Source organism: Salmo salar, chromosome ssa17, assembly GCF_905237065.1.
Source record: "Salmo salar chromosome ssa17, Ssal_v3.1, whole genome shotgun sequence".
NCBI lineage: Eukaryota > Metazoa > Chordata > Actinopteri > Salmoniformes > Salmonidae > Salmo > Salmo salar.
The window spans coordinates 19,811,957-19,835,000 of record NC_059458.1 but is presented as its reverse complement, the minus strand read 5'-3'; the positions used below and the strand labels follow the sequence as shown (position 1 = coordinate 19,835,000).

Sequence of the window (23,044 nt, the reverse complement as noted above, 5' to 3'; positions counted from 1 at the left end):
TACTGCTCTGATTACGTTGGTAACCAGTTTATTTAAGCAATAAGGCACCTCAGGGGTTTGTGATATATGGTCAATATACCACGGCTAAGGGCTGTATCCAGGCACTCTGCGTTGCGTCGTGCATAAGATCAGCCCTTAGCCGTGGTATATTGACCATATATCACAAACCCCTGAGGTGCCTTATTGCTTAATTAAACACCTGCAAAACACTGCTATAAGTCTATCTGTGCTTTGTTGAAGGTTTTCATTTGAAAAACACAATGTCCTGAAAAGAAAAGTGAGTGAGAGAGAGAGTGACCTAGACAGAGAGAGCGTGACCTAGACAGAGAGAGCGTGACCTAGACAGAGAGAGCGTGACCTAGACAGAGAGAGCGTGACCTAGACAGAGAGAGCGTGACCTAGACAGAGAGAGCGTGACCTAGACAGAGAGAGCGTGACCTAGACAGAGAGAGAATGACCTAGACAGAGAGAGAGTGACCTAGACAGAGAGAGAGTGACCTAGACAGAGAGAGTGTGACCTAGACAGAGAGAGTGTGACCTAGACAGAGAGAGTGTGACCTAGACAGAGAGAGTGTGACCTAGACAGAGAGAGTGTGACCTAGACAGAGAGAGTGTGACCTAGACAGAGAGAGTGTGACCTAGACAGAGAGAGTGTGACCTAGACAGAGAGAGTGTGACCTAGACAGAGAGAGTGTGACCTAGACAGAGAGAGTGTGACCTAGACAGAGAGAGAGTGACCTAGACAGAGAGAGAATGACCTAGACAGAGAGAGTGTGACCTAGACAGAGAGAGTGTGACCTAGACAGAGAGAGTGTGACCTAGACAGAGAGAGTGTGACCTAGACAGAGAGAGTGTGACCTAGACAGAGAGAGTGTGACCTAGACAGAGAGAGTGTGACCTAGACAGAGAGAGTGTGACCTAGACAGAGAGAGTGTGACCTAGACAGAGAGAGTGTGACCTAGACAGAGAGAGAGTGACCTAGACAGAGAGAGTGTGTGCGTACACGTGTATGCAGCATATTTGTGTAGCTACATGCGTGTGTGTGATCTGTCTGCATGGGACAAATCATCACAAACAAAATGGGGAACACACATGAAGAGTTTTATTCCAAAAAGCTATATATTCATTTTCAGAAATGTTGGTAAATTAGCTTTTATTGTTTAAAGAAATGATTGGTGTGGTTTTTTTTCATGGCGTAGGTTTGTTCAATGATGTAAAGGCCATCGTATGTAGTAGACCAAGGCGCAGCGGGTTGAGTGCTCATTTTAACTTTTATTGAACACTTAAATAACAAAACAAGAAAACAAACGGACGCATAGTATTGCAGGCTAAACACAGCAGTGCAAAAACAATTTCCCACAAAACCCATTACAAAAACACCCCTCTATATAGGACCTTCAATCAGAGGCAACAAGGAACAGCTGCCTCCAATTGAAGGTCCATCCAATAACCCTAAACATAGAACTACAAAGACTAGACCAGAACATAGAAATATACTAACATAGAACATAACCAAAAACCCCGGAACACTCTAAACAAACACCCCTCTACATAAACACATAGCCCAACAAACCCCGAAACACTCAAAACAAACACCCCCTGCCACGTCCTGACCAAACTATAATAACAAATAACCCCTTTACTGGTCAGAACGTGGCAAATGACAGACATGTATTTGTTTAAAATCTATGACTTGATGGTTTCATTTCAGAGAGACAAATAGTCATGTTTTTTGCTTAATGCTAAATATCCGTCTCTCTCTCAGAGAAGTAGTACTGCTAGGTTTTACACAGTCCAATGTAATAAAATAACATGGCTTTTTATAAAGAACTGCAGAAATGTGTGACGTCAATATTATTATTATTATCTTATTTCTTTTCATACAGTAATATGAGATTTGTATGTAAAACATTTACATTTGAGTCATTTAGCAGACGCTCTTATCCAGAGAGACTTACAGTAAGTGCATTCGTCTTACGGGTAGCTTGGTGAGACAACCACATATCACAGTCAAACATACAGGATACCAACATTCCATTCCAGCTAAACGTATAGTATAGTATAGTATAGTATAGTGTTTTGCAAAGAAACTCATTTTTTATAAACATCTCAAATCTATTCATAAAAAAAAATCTGAGAACAGTCATATTTTACACAAACATGAAGGTACCCATAAGCAATCATTTCTGATGAAAAAACACAAATGTGTAAAATTGGTGGATATAGCGTTTTGGAAATAAATTCTTAGTATATCTATATATATTTCTATTGTTCTGGTCACAGTGACCAGTACCCAGTAGGAAATCCTGTTGATATAGTGAATCATTGATTAGAGAGTGGACTAGAGCATCTCTCTCTTTTCCCTTCCACTCATTCCTCTCTCTCTCTCTGTAGTGTCCATTAGTTGAGGGAATATATTGGAGAGGGAGGGAGGGAGGGAGGGAGGGAGGGAGGGAGGGAGGGAGGGAGGAAAGAGAGAGGGAGGGAGAGTGGGGGGAGAGGGAAAGAGAGGTGAATAGAGAGGAGAGGGTGTTTTGTTTTGTACAATGTGCTTTCTTGTTGTTGTTGTGTGTTCTCTGAATGGCAGGTGGAACGTAAAGTCTTCCAGTCTGCACAGCAAGGCAGACATTTACATCACAGTAAAGAGCACAGGCAATGCCAATAGCCACCAGCACAGACCTGTGCAGAACATATACAGTACAGTACAAGTCATTATAGTCAGCAGTGGGATTTATTTGGAAACTTTGTTTAGAACTATGCATTGTATAAAGAGGTGATCATTTATAGCAGTTTATTGGATAATATGCCATCTATTTCAAATGTACAATCAATACATACAAAATATCAAAATATTCTCCCCTCTCTTCTCTCTCCCTCTTTCTCTCTCCTTCTTTCTCTCTCCCTCTTTCTCTCTCCCTCCTCTCTCTCTCCCTCCTCTCTCTCTCTCCCTCCTCTCTCTCTCTCTCCCTCCTCTCTCTCTCTCTCTCTCTCTCTCTCTCTCTCTCTCTCTCTCCCTCCTCTCTCTCTCCCTCCTCTCTCTCTCCCTCCTCTCTCTCTCCCTCTCTCTGCAGCTGATAGCGTCTAACGTGGAGGGTGGCAGTAAACCCAGTGAAGTGTTGGTGTGTACTACCAGTCCTGATAAACCTGGACCCCCTTGTCCCCCCCGAGTCACTACCGCTACATCTTATGGCTTCACCATCACCTGGGGTAAACCCACAAACACGTGTGCATGTTTTCAGTGTGATTACGCTGTGTCAATGGAGTTGTAAAACATAATGAACAAACATAAAGTAAGTACTGTTTTGTCTTGATTTCACCCAACTATAAACCAAAATGCAATAACTCTGTCACAGGCGTCATAATGAGTAGACCAAGGTGCTGCGTGGAATATGTTCATCTTGTAGTTTTAATGAAAGCAGAAGGAACACTTACAAATGAAACCAAAAAATGACAGCAGACAGTTCCGTCAGGTACTTTACAACTAAACGGAAAACAACTACCCACAAAACACAAAGGAAAAACAGGCTGCCTAAGTATGGCTTCCAATCAGAGACAACGCTAGACACCTGCCTCTGATTGGAAACCATAGAAAACATAGAAAACAAAACATAGAATGCCCACAAGCCTATCACACCCTGGCCTAGCAAACAGAGAAAACACAGCTCTCCTAGGTCAGAGCATGACAAACTCTTTCTCTCTCTCTCTCTCTCTGTCTCTCTCGGTCTCCTCTGTTCTTCCTCCAGATCCTCCCCAGGACAATGGAGGTTCAGAAGTTCTGACGTATCTGCTGGAGATCTCAGAAGGCAGCTGTGACGGTACAACACTCTGTCCTTCTCTGTTTTAGTTTTCCAGTCAATCACCATTAGTCTTACTTCTGCAGAAACACCTGCAATGTACTGCTATATAAACACCTGCAATGTACTGCTATATAAACACCTGCAATGTACTGCTATATAAACACCTGCAATGTACTGCTATATAAACACCTGCAATGTACTGCTATATAAACACCTGCAATGTACTGCTATATAAACACCAGTAATGTACTGCTATATAAACACCTGCAATGTACTGCTATATAAACACCTGCAATGTACTGCTATGTAAACACCTGCAATGTACTGCTATGTAAACACCTGCAATGTACTGCTATATAAACACCTGCAATGTACTGCTATATAAACACCTGCAATGTACTGCTATATAAACACCTGCAATGTACTGCTATGTAAACACCTGCAATGTACTGCTATCTAAACACCTGCAATGTACTGCTATATAAACACCTGCAATGTACTGCTATATAAACACCTGCAATGTACTGCTATATAAACACCTGCAATGTACTGCTATATAAACACCAGTAATGTACTGATATATAAACACCTGCAATGTACTGCTATATAAACACCTGTAATTTACTAGCAATAAGTGTATCAGTGCTTTGACGTTTTCTGTAATATTCCTCCTTTCTTTTTCTCTCTCAGTTTTTTTTTGTCCTTCTCTGTCAGGTTGAGTGCTTTTTACTAAGTCCATACAGTGGGGGGGAAAAGTATTCGATCCCCTGCTGATTCTGTACATTTGCCCACTGACAAAGAAAGGATCAGTCTATAATTTTAATGGTAGGTTTATTTGAACAGTGAGAGACAGAATAACAACAAAAATATCCAGAAAAACGCATGTCAAAAATGTTATAAAATGATTTGCATTTTAATGAGGGAAATAAGTATTTGACCCCCTCTCAATCAGAAAGATTTCTGGCACCCAGGTGTCTTTAATACAGGTAACGAGCTGAGATTAGGGAGTGCTTAAAGGGAGTGCTCCTAACCGCAGCTTGTTACCTGTAAAAAAGACACCTGTCCACAGAAGCAATCAATCAGATTGCAAACTCTCCACCATGGCCAAGACCAAAGAGCTCTCCAAGGATGTCAAGGACAAGATTGTAGACCTACACAAGGCTGGAATGGGCTACAAGACCATCGCCAAGCAGCTTGGTGAGAAGGTGACAACATTTGGTGCGATTATTTTCAAATGGAAGAAACACAAAAGAACTGTCAATATCCCTCGGCCTGGGACTCCATGCAAGATCTCACCTCGTGGAGTTGCAATGATCATGAGAATGGTGAGGAATCAGCCCAGAACTACACGAGAGGATCTTGTCAATGATCTCAAGGCAGCTGGGACCATAGTCACCAAGAAAACAATTGGTAACACACTACGCCGAGAAGGACTGAAATCCTGCAGCGCCCGCAAGGTCCCCCTGCTCAAGAATACATATACAGGCCCGTCTGAAGCCTGCCAATGAACATCTGAATGACTCAGAGGACAACTGGTGAAAGTGTTGTGGTCAGATGAGACCAAAATGGAGCTCTTTGACATCAACTCAACTCGCCGTGTTTGGAGGAGGAGGAATGCTGCCTATGACCCCAAGAACACCATCTCCACCGTCAAACATGGAGGTGGAAACATTATGCTTTGGGGGTGTTTTTCTGCTAAGGGGACAGGACAACTTCACCGCATGAAAGGGGCGATGGACGGGCCATGTACCGTCAAAGCTTGGGTGAAAACCTCCTTCCCTCAGCCAGGGCATTGAAAATGGGTCGTGGATGGGTATTCCAGCATGACAATGACCCAAAACACACGGCCAAGGCAACAAAGGAGTGGCTCAAGAAGAAGCACATTAAGGTCCTGGAGTGGCCTTGCCAGTCTCCAGACCTTAATCCCATAGAAATCTGTGGAGGGAGCTGAAGGTTCGAGTTGCCAAACGTCAGCCTCGAAACCTTAATGACTTGGAGAAGATCTGCAAAGAGGAGTGGGACAAAATCCCTCCTGAGATGTGTGCAAACCTGGTGGCCAACTACAAGAAACGACTGACCTCTGTGATTGCCAACAAGGGTTTTGCCACCAAGTACTAAGTCATGTTTTGCAGAGGGGTCAAATACTTATTTCCCTCATTAAAATGCAAATCATTTTATAACATTTTTGACATGCGTTTTTCTGGATTTTTTTGTTGTTATTCTGTCTCTCACTGTTCAAATAAACCTACCATTAAAATTATAGACTGATCATTTCTTTGTCAGTGGGCAAAGGTACAAAATCAGCAGGGGATCAAATACTTTTTCCCCCCACTGTAACTCTTGTGACCTACATAATAATGAACAGGAGTGGTCATCTCTTCAGAACACAGTGATTAGTCTGGTCATATTCAGTTTGGTCATAGTTTATCAACCCAGCAAATTCTGAAAGCTCCTACTTTCTTCCACGTTTTCTCCCCCTCTCCCTCCTTCTCTCTACCTACCCACCCACTCCTTCTCTTTCTCTTCCCCTCTATCCCATCTATGCCCTTCCCCTTCCTCACCCCACTTCACCCCTCTCTCTCTTCCTGATTAAAGTGCCATTGAAACAGTGAATAGACTGAACTGACAGAGGTTGAAACACAGTTCTCTCCCTGTGTTGTCAGCTATGAATAGATGTGGTGCCTTGTTGAACTGCATATATACCTCTATACACACATATTCACATACACACAAACACTCATCTGCTCTTTGTCTTGTGCAGCGGGTCAGTGGGAGGTGGCGTACAGCGGCCCCGCTACAGAGTGTGTGTGTGAAGGACTGACGCCCGGCACAGTTTACCGCCTGCGAGTGTGTAGCATCAGCACAGGTGGACACAGCCAGGTAAAACACACACACTCGCACACACCCCATGGTCAATAATCCATTTAATCACACAATGAATCAATTGACCTTCCCATGATCCTCTGTGTTCTGCCAGTGTTCCTTCAGCGTTCCGGTTCGGACGTTGAGTGTTGCCCCCGGACCCTGCCAACCGCCCAGGATCGTGGGTAAAGCCAAACACAAGGAAGTACAGTTAGAATGGGGTAAATTCACACACACACACACACACACACACACACACACACACACACACACACACACACACACACACACAGTGTGTTTTACTGTCTGGAAAGTCAAATCAACCTTTGGCTGTTCTCTGCTCTTCTCTGTGCCCAACCTAATACACCCTGATCACGACCTTGTTACAACACACCCACACACACAACCTAATACACCCTGATCACGACCTTGTTACAACACACCCACACACACAACCTAATACACCCTGATCACGACCTTGTTACAACACACCCACACACACAACCTAATACACCCTGATCACGACCTTGTTACAACACACCCACACACACAACCTAATACACCCTGATCACGACCTTGTTACAACACACCCACACACACAACCTAATACACCCTGATCACGACCTTGTTACAACACACCCACACACACAACCTAATACACCCTGATCACGACCTTGTTACAACACACACACAACCTAATACACCCTGATCACGACCTTGTTACAACACACCCACACACACACAACCTAATACACCCTGATCACGACCTTGTTACAACACACCCACACACACAACCTAATACACCCTGATCACGACCTTGTTACAACACACCCACACACACAACCTAATACACCCTGATCACGACCTTGTTACAACACACCCACACACACAACCTAATACACCCTGATCACGACCTTGTTACAACACACCCACACACACAACTTAATACACCCTGATCACGACCTTGTTACAACACACCCACACACACAACCTAATACACCCTGATCACGACCTTGTTACAACACACCCACACACACACAACCTAATACACCCTGATCACGACCTTGTTACAACACACCCACACACACAACCTAATACACCCTGATCACGACCTTGTTACAACACACCCACACACACAACCTAATACACCCTGATCACGACCTTGTTACAACACACCCACACACACAACCTAATACACCCTGATCACGACCTTGTTACAACACACCCACACACACAACCTAATACACCCTGATCACGACCTTGTTACAACACACCCACACACACAACCTAATACACCCTGATCACGACCTTGTTACAACACACCCACACACACACAACCTAATACACCCTGATCACGACCTTGTTACAACACACCCACACACACAACCTAATACACCCTGATCACGACCTTGTTACAACACACCCACACACACAACCTAATACACCCTGATCACGACCTTGTTACAACACACCCACACACACAACCTAATACACCCTGATCACGACCTTGTTACAACACACCCACACACACAACCTAATACACCCTGATCACGACCTTGTTACAACACACCCACACACACAACCTAATACACCCTGATCACGACCTTGTTACAACACACCCACACACACACACAACCTAATACACCCTGATCACGACCTTGTTACAACACACCCACACACACAACCTAATACACCCTGATCACGACCTTGTTACAACACACCCACACACACAACCTAATACACCCTGATCACGACCTTGTTACAACACACCCACACACACAACCTAATACACCCTGATCACGACCTTGGTACAACACACCCACACACACAACCTAATACACCCTGATCACGACCTTGTTACAACACACCCACACACACAACCTAATACACCCTGATCACGACCTTGTTACAACACACCCACACACACAACCTAATACACCCTGATCACGACCTTGGTACAACACACCCACACATGCTGTGCACCCGCTCTAAGAAACCTAATTCACTTTAATTCAGCTTTATTGCGACTCTAATTCAGCTTTATTGCGACTCTAATGCAGCCTATCTAAACCTTAATGTAGCCTAATGTAGTCTAATTCAGCTGCATTCTATGTGGTTAAAGTCGTTAGAATCAGGCAAGCCTCAATATAATGTGGCAAATGTTCCTCATTAAAATGTGTGTGTGTGTGTTTATGTCCGTGCGTGCGCGTGTGTGGGAGACTAACACTCCCCATTAAGAAACAGACTAAAGGACAATTGAGTAGACTGTGTTCTCTCTCTCTTTTTCAATCTCACTCCCTCTTTCCCCCCTTTATTCGCTTTCTCTCTGTGCGTCACACCATAAAGCTGGCTGAAACACATAGAGAACACTAATGAGTGGATGAAAAGACAGTTCATTCAAAATCTCCTTCTGTTATGCTGTGTTTGACTAGGTGTTGCAGCTCTTTATACTAGATTAAAATGTTTGTCCTCTCTGTCTCTCTCTCACTACCCCCTCTCTCGCGCTCTCTCTCTCTCTCTCTCTGTCTCTCTCACTACCCCCTCTCTCTGTCTCTCTCTCACTACCCCCTCTCTCTCGCTCTCGCTCTCTCTCTGTCTCTCTCACTACCCCCTCTCTCTCTCTCTCTCTCTCACTACCCCCTCTCTCTCGCTCTCCCTCTCTCTCTCTCTGTCTCACTACCCCCTCTCTCTCGCGCTCTCTCTCTCTCTGTCTCTCTCTCACTACCCCTCTCTGTCTCTTATCTCACTACCCCCTCTCTCTCGCTCTCGCTCTCTCTCTGTCTCTCTCACTACCCCCTCTCTCTCTCTCTCTCACTACCCCCTCTCTCTCGCTCTCGCTCTCTCTCTGTCTCTCTCACTACCCCCTCTCTCTCGCGCTCTCTCTCTCTCTGTCTCTCTCTCACTACCCCTCTCTGTCTCTTATCTCACTACCCCCTCTCTCTTGCTCTCTCTCTCTCTCTCTCTCACTACCCCCTCTCTCTCGCGCTCTCTCTCTCTCTTGGTCTCTCTCTCACTACCCCCTCTCTCTCTGTCTCTCTCTCAATACCCCCTCTCTCTCGCGCTCTCTCTGTCTCTCTCTCACTACCCCCTCTCTCTTGCGCTCTCTCTGTCTCTCTCTCACTACCCCCTCTCTCTCGCGCTCTCTCTCTCTCTCGGTCTCTCTCTCACTACCCCCTCTCTCTCGCGCTCTCTCTCTCTCTGTCTCTCTCTCACTACCCCCTCTCTCTCGCGCTCTCTCTCTCTGTCTCTCTCTCACTACCCCCCTCTCACTCTCTCTCTTTCTCTCACTACCCCCCTCTGTCTCGCTCTCTCTACCTCTCTCTCTCTACCTCTCTCTCACATTACCCCTCTCTCTCTCTCACTACCCCTCTCTATTTATCTCTCTACCTCTGTCTCTCTCCCTTTCTACTTTTCTCCCCCACTCTTTCTCTCTTTCCCCTCTGACCCTCCCCCTCCTCTTCCAGACGGACTGACGTCAGAAGCTGTGTGTGAGGAGTGTGTGTTCAGTCTGGAGATGACATCATCAGAGGGCGACGCTGAGCCCAGTGAGGTGTACAATGGGACAGAGCTGCAGTGCAGTGTGGGTAGTCTGCTGCCGGGGGCAACCTACAACTTCAGACTGAGGGCTGCCAACGAGGCTGGGGTGAGACACACACACACAGACACACACACCCTAATGAACGCTGACCAGAAGCAGGCAGACAAACACTCTCTAGTCTAATTGATGTGATCAGTCCATCCCTGAGTGCTATTCAGACTTAGTTCAAGAGGTACTCAAACACACTTACACACACACACACACACACTGTCTGATCAAAGTATAAAACTGATAAGTGCTCATCAAAAACGAGGACATACAGAGGAACAAACAGAAAGTCGACTGGAGACCAATTCTCCTAGCAGCTAGTATTCAGTCCAATCAGACAGTGTTCAGTTCGCTGCTCTGATCAACCATCTGCTGCAGCAACAATCTATTCTACAGCCATGTCAAGGCACTCTGCCCCATTTAGCAATCATAGAAATGATTTGAATGCAGGAATAGTCATGCTCGAAAAGTCATGTTTGATTGATTAAAGTTTCATGTGCGCCCGATCTGAGCTGAGCCTAAATCTAATTTAATGGTTGATCAAACAGACTTTATCATTTGTGAGCCTGCTACTAGAATTGTTTTTATTTTTCCTATAATTTTACTTGTGTGTTTCCTGTCATGTGACCTGTGTTTCCTGTCATGTGACCTGTGTGTTTCCTGTCATGTGACTGGTGTGTTTCCTGTCATGTGACTGGTATGTTTCCTGTCATGCGACCTGTATGTTTCCTGTCATGTGACCGGTATGTTTCCTGTCATGTGACCGGTGTGTTTCCTGTTTACTCCTGTAGTTTGGAGAGTACTCTGAGGCAGTGGAGGTGACGACAGCAGCGGGTCCTCCAGGCCAGTGTGTGGCGCCACTCATCACTCTGAACAACACCACCTGTCTAACAGTCAGCTGGGAGGTACTGCCTGTCTATCTATCTTCTTTACACTCTGTCTACACTTCCATTTAGAACAGAGACAATATGCACTTCAGTCTGCCTCCAAATTACAAGAAAGAGGGAGAGAGAGTAGAGGGAGGGAGGGAGGGAGAGGTGTTTGTAAAATAATTCCCGGAGAGTTTACATGGGTCTAGTGTCTGATTGGATGTTTGGTTCCTTCCTGTTCTGTGTGTTTATCCTGTGTTCGAATATGGTGTGTGTTCTAAGACGTTCTGTGTTGTGGTTTGTGTGTGTTTCTCCTGTGTTCTAAGACGTTCTGTGTTGTGGTTTGTGTGTGTTTCTCCTGTGTTCTAAGACGTTCTGTGTTGTGGTTTGTGTGTGTTTCTCCTGTGTTCTAAGACGTTCTGTGTTGTGGTTTGTGTGTGTTTCTCCTGTGTTCTAAGACGTTCTGTGTTGTGGTTTGTGTGTGTTTCTCCTGTGTTCTAAGACGTTCTGTGTTGGGGTTTGTGTGTGTTTCTCCTGTGTTCTAAGACGTTCTGTGTTGGGGTTTGTGTGTGTTTCTCCTGTGTTCTAAGACGTTCTGTGTTGGGGTTTGTGTGTGTTTCTCCTGTGTTCTAAGACGTTCTGTGTTGTGGTTTGTGTGTGTTTCTCCTGTGTTCTAAGACGTTCTGTGTTGTGGTTTGTGTGTGTTTCTCCTGTGTTCTAAGACGTTCTGTGTTGTGGTTTGTGTGTGTTTCTCCTGTGTTCTAAGACGTTCTGTGTTGGGGTTTGTGTGTGTTTCTCCTGTGTTCTAAGACGTTCTGTGTTGGGGTTTGTGTGTGTTTCTCCTGTGTTCTAAGACGTTCTGTGTTGGGGTTTGTGTGTGTTTCTCCTGTGTTCTAAGACGTTCTGTGTTGTGGTTTGTGTGTGTTTCTCCTGTGTTCTAAGACGTTCTGTGTTGTGGTTTGTGTGTGTTGTAGAGTCCTGAAGGATCAGGCTCTGACATCTCAGAGTATCGTCTGGACTGGTCCAGGGAGGAGGAGCCTATGGAGCTCATCTACTGTGGACCAGAAACCCAGTGTGAAGTATCAGACCTGACCCCCGCGACCCACTACTGCTGTAGACTACAGGTACACACACACACACTACTGCTGTAGACTACAGGTACACACACACACACTACTGCTGTAGACTACAGGTACACACACACACACTACTGCTGTAGACTACAGGTACACACACACACACTACTACTGTAGACTACAGGTACACACACACTACTGCTGTAGACTACAGGTACACACACACTACTGTGGTAGACTACAAGTACACACCCTACTGCTGTAGACTACAGGTATACACACACACACACTACTGCTGTAGACTACAGGTACACACACACTACTGCTGTAGACTACAGGTATACACACACTACTGCTGTAGACTACAGGTACACACACTACTGCTGTAGACTACAGGTATACACACCCTACTGCTGTAGACTACAGGTATACACACACTACTGCTGTAGACTACAGGTACACACACTACTGCTGTAGACTACAGGTATACACACCCTACTGCTGTAGACTACAGGTATACACCCACTACTGCTGTAGACTACAGGTATACACACACTACTGCTATAGACTACAGGTATACACACACTACTGCTGTAGACTACAGGTATACACACACACTACTGCTGTAGACTACATGTACACACACCCTACTGCTGTAGACTACAGGTATACACACTACTGCTGTAGACTACAGGTACACACACACTACTGCTGTAGACTACAGGTATACACACTACTGCTGTAGACTACAGGTACACACACACTACTGCTGTAGACTACAGGTACACACACACTACTGCTGTAGACTACAGGTATACACACTACTGCTGTAGACTACAGGTACACACACTACTGCTGTAGACTACAGGTACACACACTACTGCTGTAGACTACAGGTACACACACTACTGCTGTAGACTACAGGTACACACACTACTGCTGTAGACTACAGGTACACACACTACTGCTGTAGACTACAGGTACACACACTACTGCTGTAGACTACAGGTACACACACTACTGCTGTAGACTACAGGTACACACAAACACTACTGCTGTAGACTACAGGTACACACCCACTACTGCTGTAGACTACAGGTACACACCCACTACTGCTGTAGACTACAGGTATACACACACTACTGCTGTAGACTACATGTATACACACTACTGCTGTAGACTACATGTATACACACACTACTGCTGTAGACTACAGGTATACACACACTACTGCTGTAGACTACAGGTACACACAAACACTACTGCTGTAGACTACAGGTACACACCCACTACTGCTGTAGACTACAGGTACACACCCACTACTGCTGTAGACTACAGGTATACACACACTACTGCTGTAGACTACATGTATACACACTACTGCTGTAGACTACATGTATACACACACTACTGCTGTAGACTACAGGTATACACACACTACTGCTGTAGACTACAGGTATACACACACTACTGCGGTAGACTACAGGTATACACACTACTGCTGTAGACTACAGGTACACACACACAAATGCTGTAGACTACAGGTACACACACACACTACTGCTGTAGACTGTATACACACTACTGCTGTAGACTACAGGTATACACACTACTGCTGTAGACTACAGGTACACACACTACTGCTGTAGACTACAGGTACACACACTCACACACTACTGCTGTAGACTACAGGTACACACACTACTGCTGTAGACTACAGGTACACACACACACACACTACTGCTGTAGACTACAGGTATACACACACTACTGCTGTAGACTACAGGTACACACACAGACACACAATACTACTGTAGACTACAGGTACACACACTACTGCAGTAGACTACAGGTACACACACACACACTACTGCTGTAGACTACAGGTACACACACACACACACACTACTGCTGTAGACTACAGGTACACACACACACACTACTGCTGTAGACTACAGGTACACACACACACACACACACACACACACACACACTACTACTGTAGACTACAGGTACACACACACTACTGCTGTAGACTACAGGTACACACCCACTACTGCTGTAGACTACAGGTATACACACACTACTGCTGTAGACTACAGGTACACACCCACTACTGCTGTAGACTACAGGTACACACACACTACTGCTGTAGACTACAGGTATACACACACTACTGCTGTAGACTACAGGTATACACACACACTACTGCTGTAGACTACAGGTACACACACTACTGCTTTAGACTACATGTATACACACACTACTGCTGTAGACTACAGGTATACACCCTACTGCTGTAGACTACAGGTATACACACTACTGCTTTAGACTACAGGTATACACACACACACTACTGCTGTAGACTACAGGTACACACACACTACTGCTGTAGACTACAGGTATACACACACTACTGCTGTAGACTACAGGTATACACACACACCCTACTGCTGTAGACTACAGGTACACACACACAACTGCTGTAGACTACAGGTACACACACCCTACAGCTGTAGACACCAGGTACACACACTACTGCTGTAGACTACAGGTACACACACTACTGCTGTAGACTACAGGTATACACACACTAATGCTGTAGACTACAGGTACACACACACTACTGCTGTAGACTACAGGTATACGCACTACTGCTGTAGACTACAGGTATACACACACTACTGCTGTCGATTACAGGTACACACACTACTGCTGTAGACTACAGGTATACACACACACACTGCTGCTGTAGACTACAGGTACACACACACTACTGCTGCAGACTACAGGTACACACCCACTACTGCTGTAGACTACAGGTACACACCCACTACTGCTGTAGACTACAGGTATACACACACTACTGCTGTAGACTACAGGTACACACACACTACTGCTGTAGACTACAGGTATTCACACTACTGCTATAGACTACAGGTATACACACACTACTGCTGTAGACTACAGGTACACACACTACTGCTTTAGACTACAGGTACACACCCTACTGCTGTAGACTACATGTATTCACACTACTGCTGTAGACTACAGGTACACACACTACTGCTGTAGACTACAGGTATATAAACACACTACTGCTGTAGACTACAGGTATACACACTACTGCTGTAGACTACAGGTATACACACACACTACTGCTGTAGACTACAGGTACACACACTACTGCTGTAGACTACAGGTATACACACACACACTACTGCTGTAGACTACAGGTACACACACACTACTGCTGTAGACTACAGGTATACACACACTACTGGTGTAGACTACAGGTATACACACACCCTACAGCTGTAGACTACATGTATACACACTACTGCTGTAGACTACATGTAAACACACTACTGCTTTAGACTACACGTACACACACTACTGCTGTAGACTACCGGTACACACACACTACTGCTGTAGACTACAGATATACACAAACTACTGCTGTAGACTACAGGTATACACACACTACTGCTTTAGACTACAGGTACACACCCACTACTGCTGTAGACTACAGGTATACACACACACACACACTACTGCTTTAGACTACAGGTACAGACACTACTGCTGTAGACTACAGGTACACACACACTACTGCTGTAGACTACATGTATACACACTACTGCTTTAGAATACAGGTACACACACTACTGCTTTAGACTACAAGTACACACCCTACTGCTGTAGACTACAGGTACACACACACTACTGCTGTAGACTACAGGTACACACACTACTGCTGTAGACTACAGGTATACACACACTACTGCTGTAGACTACAGGTATACACACACACCCTACAGCTGTAGACTACAGGTACACACACACACACACTACTGCTGTATACTACAGGTACAAACACTTCTGCTGTTGACTACAGGTATACACACGCTACTGCTGTACACTACAGGTATACACACCCACTACTGCTGTAGACTACAGGTACACACACACTACTACTGTAGACTACAGGTACACACACTACTGCTGTAGACTACAGGTATACACACACACACACACACACACACTACTGCTGTAGACTACAGGTATACACACACTACTGCTGTAGACTACAGATATACACACACTACTGCTGTAGACTACAGATATACACACACTACTGCTGTAGACTACAGGTACACACACACTACTGCTGTAGACTACAGGTACACACACTACTGCTGTAGACTACATGTATACACACTACTGCTGTAGACTACATGTATACACACTACTGCTGTAGACTACATGTAAACACACTACTGCTTTAGAATACACGTACACACACTACTGCTGTAGACTACCGGTACACACACACTACTGCTGTAGACTACAGATATACACACACTACTGCTGTAGACTACAGGTATACACACACACACACTACTGCTTTAGACTACAGGTACACACCCACTACTGCTGTAGACTACAGGTATACACACACACACACACTACTGCTTTAGACTACAGGTACACACACTACTGCTGTAGACTACAGGTACACACACTACTGCTGTAGACTACATGTATACACACTACTGCTTTAGAATACAGGTACACACACACTACTGCTGTAGACTACAGGTACACACACTACTGCTGTAGACTACATGTATACACACTACTGCTGTAGACTACATGTAAACACACTACTGCTTTAGACTACACGTACACACACTACTGCTGTAGACTACCGGTACACACACACTACTGCTGTAGACTACAGATATACACACACTACTGCTGTAGACTACAGGTATACACACACTACTGCTTTAGACTACAGGTACACACCCACTACTGCTGTAGACTACAGGTATACACACACACACACACTACTGCTTTAGACTACAGGTACAGACACTACTGCTGTAGACTACAGGTACACACACACTACTGCTGTAGACTACATGTATACACACTACTGCTTTAGAATACAGGTACACACACTACTGCTTTAGACTACAAGTACACACCCTACTGCTGTAGACTACAGGTACACACACACTACTGCTGGAGACTACAGGTACACACACTACTGCTGTAGACTACAGGTATACACACACTACTGCTGTAGACTACAGGTATACACACACACCCTACAGCTGTAGACTACAGGTACACACACACACACACTACTGCTGTATACTACAGGTACAAACACTTCTGCTGTTGACTACAGGTATACACACGCTACTGCTGTACACTACAGGTATACACACCCACTACTGCTGTAGACTACAGGTACACACACACTACTACTGTAGACTACAGGTACACACACTACTGCTGTAGACTACAGGTATACACACACACACACACACACACACACACTACTGCTGTAGACTACAGGTATACACACACTACTGCTGTAGACTACAGATATACACACACTACTGCTGTAGACTACAGATATACACACACTACTGCTGTAGACTACAGGTACACACACACTACTGCTGTAGACTACAGGTACACACACTACTGCTGTAGACTACATGTATACACACTACTGCTGTAGACTACATGTATACACACTACTGCTGTAGACTACACGTACACACACACTACTGCTGTAGACTACAGATATACACAAACTACTGCTGTAGACTACAGGTATACACACACTACTGCTTTAGACTACAGGTACACACCCACTACTGCTGTAGACTACAGGTATACACACACACACACACTACTGCTTTAGACTACAGGTACAGACACTACTGCTGTAGACTACAGGTACACACACACTACTGCTGTAGACTACATGTATACACACTACTGCTTTAGAATACAGGTACACACACTACTGCTTTAGACTACAAGTACACACCCTACTGCTGTAGACTACAGGTACACACACACTACTGCTGTAGACTACAGGTACACACACTACTGCTGTAGACTACAGGTATACACACACTACTGCTGTAGACTACAGGTATACACACACACCCTACAGCTGTAGACTACAGGTACACACACACACACACTACTGCTGTATACTACAGGTACAAACACTTCTGCTGTTGACTACAGGTATACACACGCTACTGCTGTACACTACAGGTATACACACCCACTACTGCTGTAGACTACAGGTACACACACACTACTACTGTAGACTACAGGTACACACACTACTGCTGTAGACTACAGGTATACACACACACACACACACACACACACACTACTGCTGTAGACTACAGGTATACACACACTACTGCTGTAGACTACAGATATACACACACTACTGCTGTAGACTACAGATATACACACACTACTGCTGTAGACTACAGGTACACACACACTACTGCTGTAGACTACAGGTACACACACTACTGCTGTAGACTACATGTATACACACTACTGCTGTAGACTACATGTATACACACTACTGCTGTAGACTACATGTAAACACACTACTGCTTTAGAATACACGTACACACACTACTGCTATAGACTACCGGTACACACACACTACTGCTGTAGACTACAGATATACACACACTACTGCTGTAGACTACAGGTATACACACACACACACTACTGCTTTAGACTACAGGTACACACCCACTACTGCTGTAGACTACAGGTATACACACACACACACACTACTGCTTTAGACTACAGGTACACACACTACTGCTGTAGACTACAGGTACACACACTACTGCTGTAGACTACATGTATACACACTACTGCTTTAGAATACAGGTACACACACACTACTGCTGTAGACTACAGGTACACACACTACTGCTGTAGACTACATGTATACACACTACTGCTGTAGACTACATGTAAACACACTACTGCTTTAGACTACACGTACACACACTACTGCTGTAGACTACCGGTACACACACACTACTGCTGTAGACTACAGATATACACACACTACTGCTGTAGACTACAGGTATACACACACTACTGCTTTAGACTACAGGTACACACCCACTACTGCTGTAGACTACAGGTATACACACACACACACACTACTGCTTTAGACTACAGGTACAGACACTACTGCTGTAGACTACAGGTACACACACACTACTGCTGTAGACTACATGTATACACACTACTGCTTTAGAATACAGGTACACACACTACTGCTTTAGACTACAAGTACACACCCTACTGCTGTAGACTACAGGTACACACACACTACTGCTGTAGACTACAGGTACACACACTACTGCTGTAGACTACAGGTATACACACACTACTGCTGTAGACTACAGGTATACACACACACCCTACAGCTGTAGACTACAGGTACACACACACACACACTACTGCTGTATACTACAGGTACAAACACTTCTGCTGTTGACTACAGGTATACACACGCTACTGCTGTACACTACAGGTATACACACCCACTACTGCTGTAGACTACAGGTACACACACACTACTACTGTAGACTACAGGTACACACACTACTGCTGTAGACTACAGGTATACACACACACACACACACACACACACACACTACTGCTGTAGACTACAGGTATACACACACTACTGCTGTAGACTACAGATATACACACACTACTGCTGTAGACTACAGGTACACACACACTACTGCTGTAGACTACAGGTACACACACTACTGCTGTAGACTACATGTATACACACTACTGCTGTAGACTACATGTATACACACTACTGCTGTAGACTACATGTAAACACACTACTGCTTTAGACTACACGTACACACACTACTGCTGTAGACTACCGGTACACACACACTACTGCTGTAGACTACAGATATACACACACTACTGCTGTAGACTACAGGTATACACACACACACACTACTGCTTTAGACTACAGGTACACACCCACTACTGCTGTAGACTACAGGTATACACACACACACACACTACTGCTTTAGACTACAGGTACACACACTACTGCTGTAGACTACAGGTACACACACTACTGCTGTAGACTACATGTATACACACTACTGCTTTAGAATACAGGTACACACACTACTGCTTTAGACTACAAGTACACACCCTACTGCTGTAGACTACAGGTACACACACACTACTGCTGTAGACTACAGGTACACACACTACTGCTGTAGACTACAGGTATACACACACACACTACTGCTGTAGACTACAGGTACACACACACTACTGCTGTAGACTACAGGTATACACACACTACTGCTGTCGACTACAGTTACACACACTACTGCTGTAGACTACAGTTACACACACTACTGCTGTAGACTACAGGTATACACACACACACTGCTGCTGTAGACTACAGGTATACACACTACTGCTGTAGACTACAGGTACACATACACTACTGCTGTAGACTACAGGTACACACCCACTACTGCTGTAGACTACAGGTACACACCCACTACTGCTGTAGACTACAGGTACACACACACTACTGCTGTAGACTACAGGTACACACACTACTGCTGTAGACTACATGTATACACACTACTGCTGTAGACTACATGTATACACACTACTGCTGTAGACTACATGTAAACACACTACTGCTTTAGACTACACGTACACACACTACTGCTGTAGACTACCGGTACACACACACTACTGCTGTAGACTACAGATATACACACACTACTGCTGTAGACTACAGGTATACACACACACACACTACTGCTTTAGACTACAGGTACACACCCACTACTGCTGTAGACTACAGGTATACACACACACACACACTACTGCTTTAGACTACAGGTACACACACTACTGCTGTAGACTACAGGTACACACACTACTGCTGTAGACTACATGTATACACACTACTGCTTTAGAATACAGGTACACACACTACTGCTTTAGACTACAAGTACACACCCTACTGCTGTAGACTACAGGTACACACACACTACTGCTGTAGACTACAGGTACACACACTACTGCTGTAGACTACAGGTATACACACACACACTACTGCTGTAGACTACAGGTACACACACACTACTGCTGTAGACTACAGGTATACACACACTACTGCTGTCGACTACAGTTACACACACTACTGCTGTAGACTACAGTTACACACACTACTGCTGTAGACTACAGGTATACACACACACACTGCTGCTGTAGACTACAGGTATACACACTACTGCTGTAGACTACAGGTACACATACACTACTGCTGTAGACTACAGGTACACACCCACTACTGCTGTAGACTACAGGTACACACCCACTACTGCTGTAGACTACAGGTACACACCCACTACTGCTGTAGACTACAGGTACACACACACTACTGCTGTAGACTACAGGTATACACAACTGCTATAGACTACATGTATACACACACTACTGCTTTAGACTACAGGTACACACCCTACTGCTGTAGACTACATGTATTCACACTACTGCTGTAGACTACAGGTACACACACTACTGCTGTAGACTACAGGTATACACACACACTACTGCTGTAGACTACAGGTATACACACTACTGCTGTAGACTACAGGTATACACACACACCCTACAGCTGTAGACTACAGGTACACACACACACACACTACTGCTGTATACTACAGGTACACACACTACTGCTGTTGACTACAGGTATACACACACTACTGCTGTAGACTACAGATATACACACGTACTACTGTTGTAGACTACAGGTACACACGTTACTGCTGTAGACTACAGGTATACACACCCACTACTGCTGTAGACTACAGGTAAACACACTACTGCTGTAGACTACAGGTACACACACACTACTACTGTAGACTACAGGTACACACACTACTGCTGTAGACTACAGGTATACACACACACACACACACACACACACTACTGCTGTAGACTACAGGTATACACACACTACTGCTGTAGACTACAGATATACACACACTACTGCTGTAGACTACAGGTACACACACACTACTGCTGTAGACTACAGGTACACACACTACTGCTGTAGACTACATGTATACACACTACTGCTTTAGACTACAGGTACACACACTACTGCTGTAGACTACCGGTACACACACACTACTGCTGTAGACTACAGGTATACACACACACACACTACTGCTTTAGACTACAGGTACACACACTACTGCTCTAGACTACAGGTACACACACACTACTGCTGTAGACTACATGTAAACACACTACTGCTTTAGAATACAGGTACACACACTACTGCTTTAGACTACAAGTACACACCCTACTGCTGTAGACTACAGGTACACACACACTACTGCTGTAGACTACAGGTACACACACTACTGCTGTAGACTACAGGTGTACACACTACTGCTGTAGACTACAGGTATACACACACACACACTACTGCTTTAGACTACAGGTACACACACTACTGCTGTAGACTACAGGTATACACACACACACACACACACTACTGCTTTAGACAACATGTACACACACTACTGCTGTAGACTACAGGTACACACACACACTACTGCTGTAGACTACATGTATTCACACTACTGCTTTAGACTACAGGTACACACACTACTGCTGTAGACTACAGGTATACACCCTACTGCTGTAGACTACAGGTATACACACACACACTACTGCTGTAGACTACAGGTATACACACTACTGCTGTAGACTACAGGTACACACACTACTGCTGTAGACTACAGGTACACACACTACTGCTGTAGACTACAGGTACACCCACTACTGCTGTAGACTACAGGTACACACCCACTACTGCTGTAGACTACAGGTACACACCCACTACTGCTGTAGACTACAGGTACACACCCACTACTGCTGTAGACTACAGGTACACACCCACTACTGCTG

General features: G+C 44.8%; 1 protein-coding gene across 2 annotated transcripts in view; it reads left to right on the top strand.

Annotated features, from left to right (window-relative positions):
* LOC106591582 (fibronectin type III domain-containing protein 3B) overlaps positions 1-23,044 on the top strand; it is a 224,477-nt gene that overhangs the window by 143,720 nt on the left and 57,713 nt on the right. For both annotated transcript variants that reach the window (XM_045698964.1, XM_045698965.1), the window contains exons 16-22: positions 3,072-3,207; positions 3,744-3,815; positions 6,559-6,677; positions 6,775-6,880; positions 10,124-10,302; positions 11,037-11,150; positions 12,089-12,238. In XM_045698964.1, the coding sequence (XP_045554920.1) occupies positions 3,072-3,207; positions 3,744-3,815; positions 6,559-6,677; positions 6,775-6,880; positions 10,124-10,302; positions 11,037-11,150; positions 12,089-12,238 (876 nt within the window). The remainder of the gene's footprint in view (positions 1-3,071; positions 3,208-3,743; positions 3,816-6,558; positions 6,678-6,774; positions 6,881-10,123; positions 10,303-11,036; positions 11,151-12,088; positions 12,239-23,044) is intronic.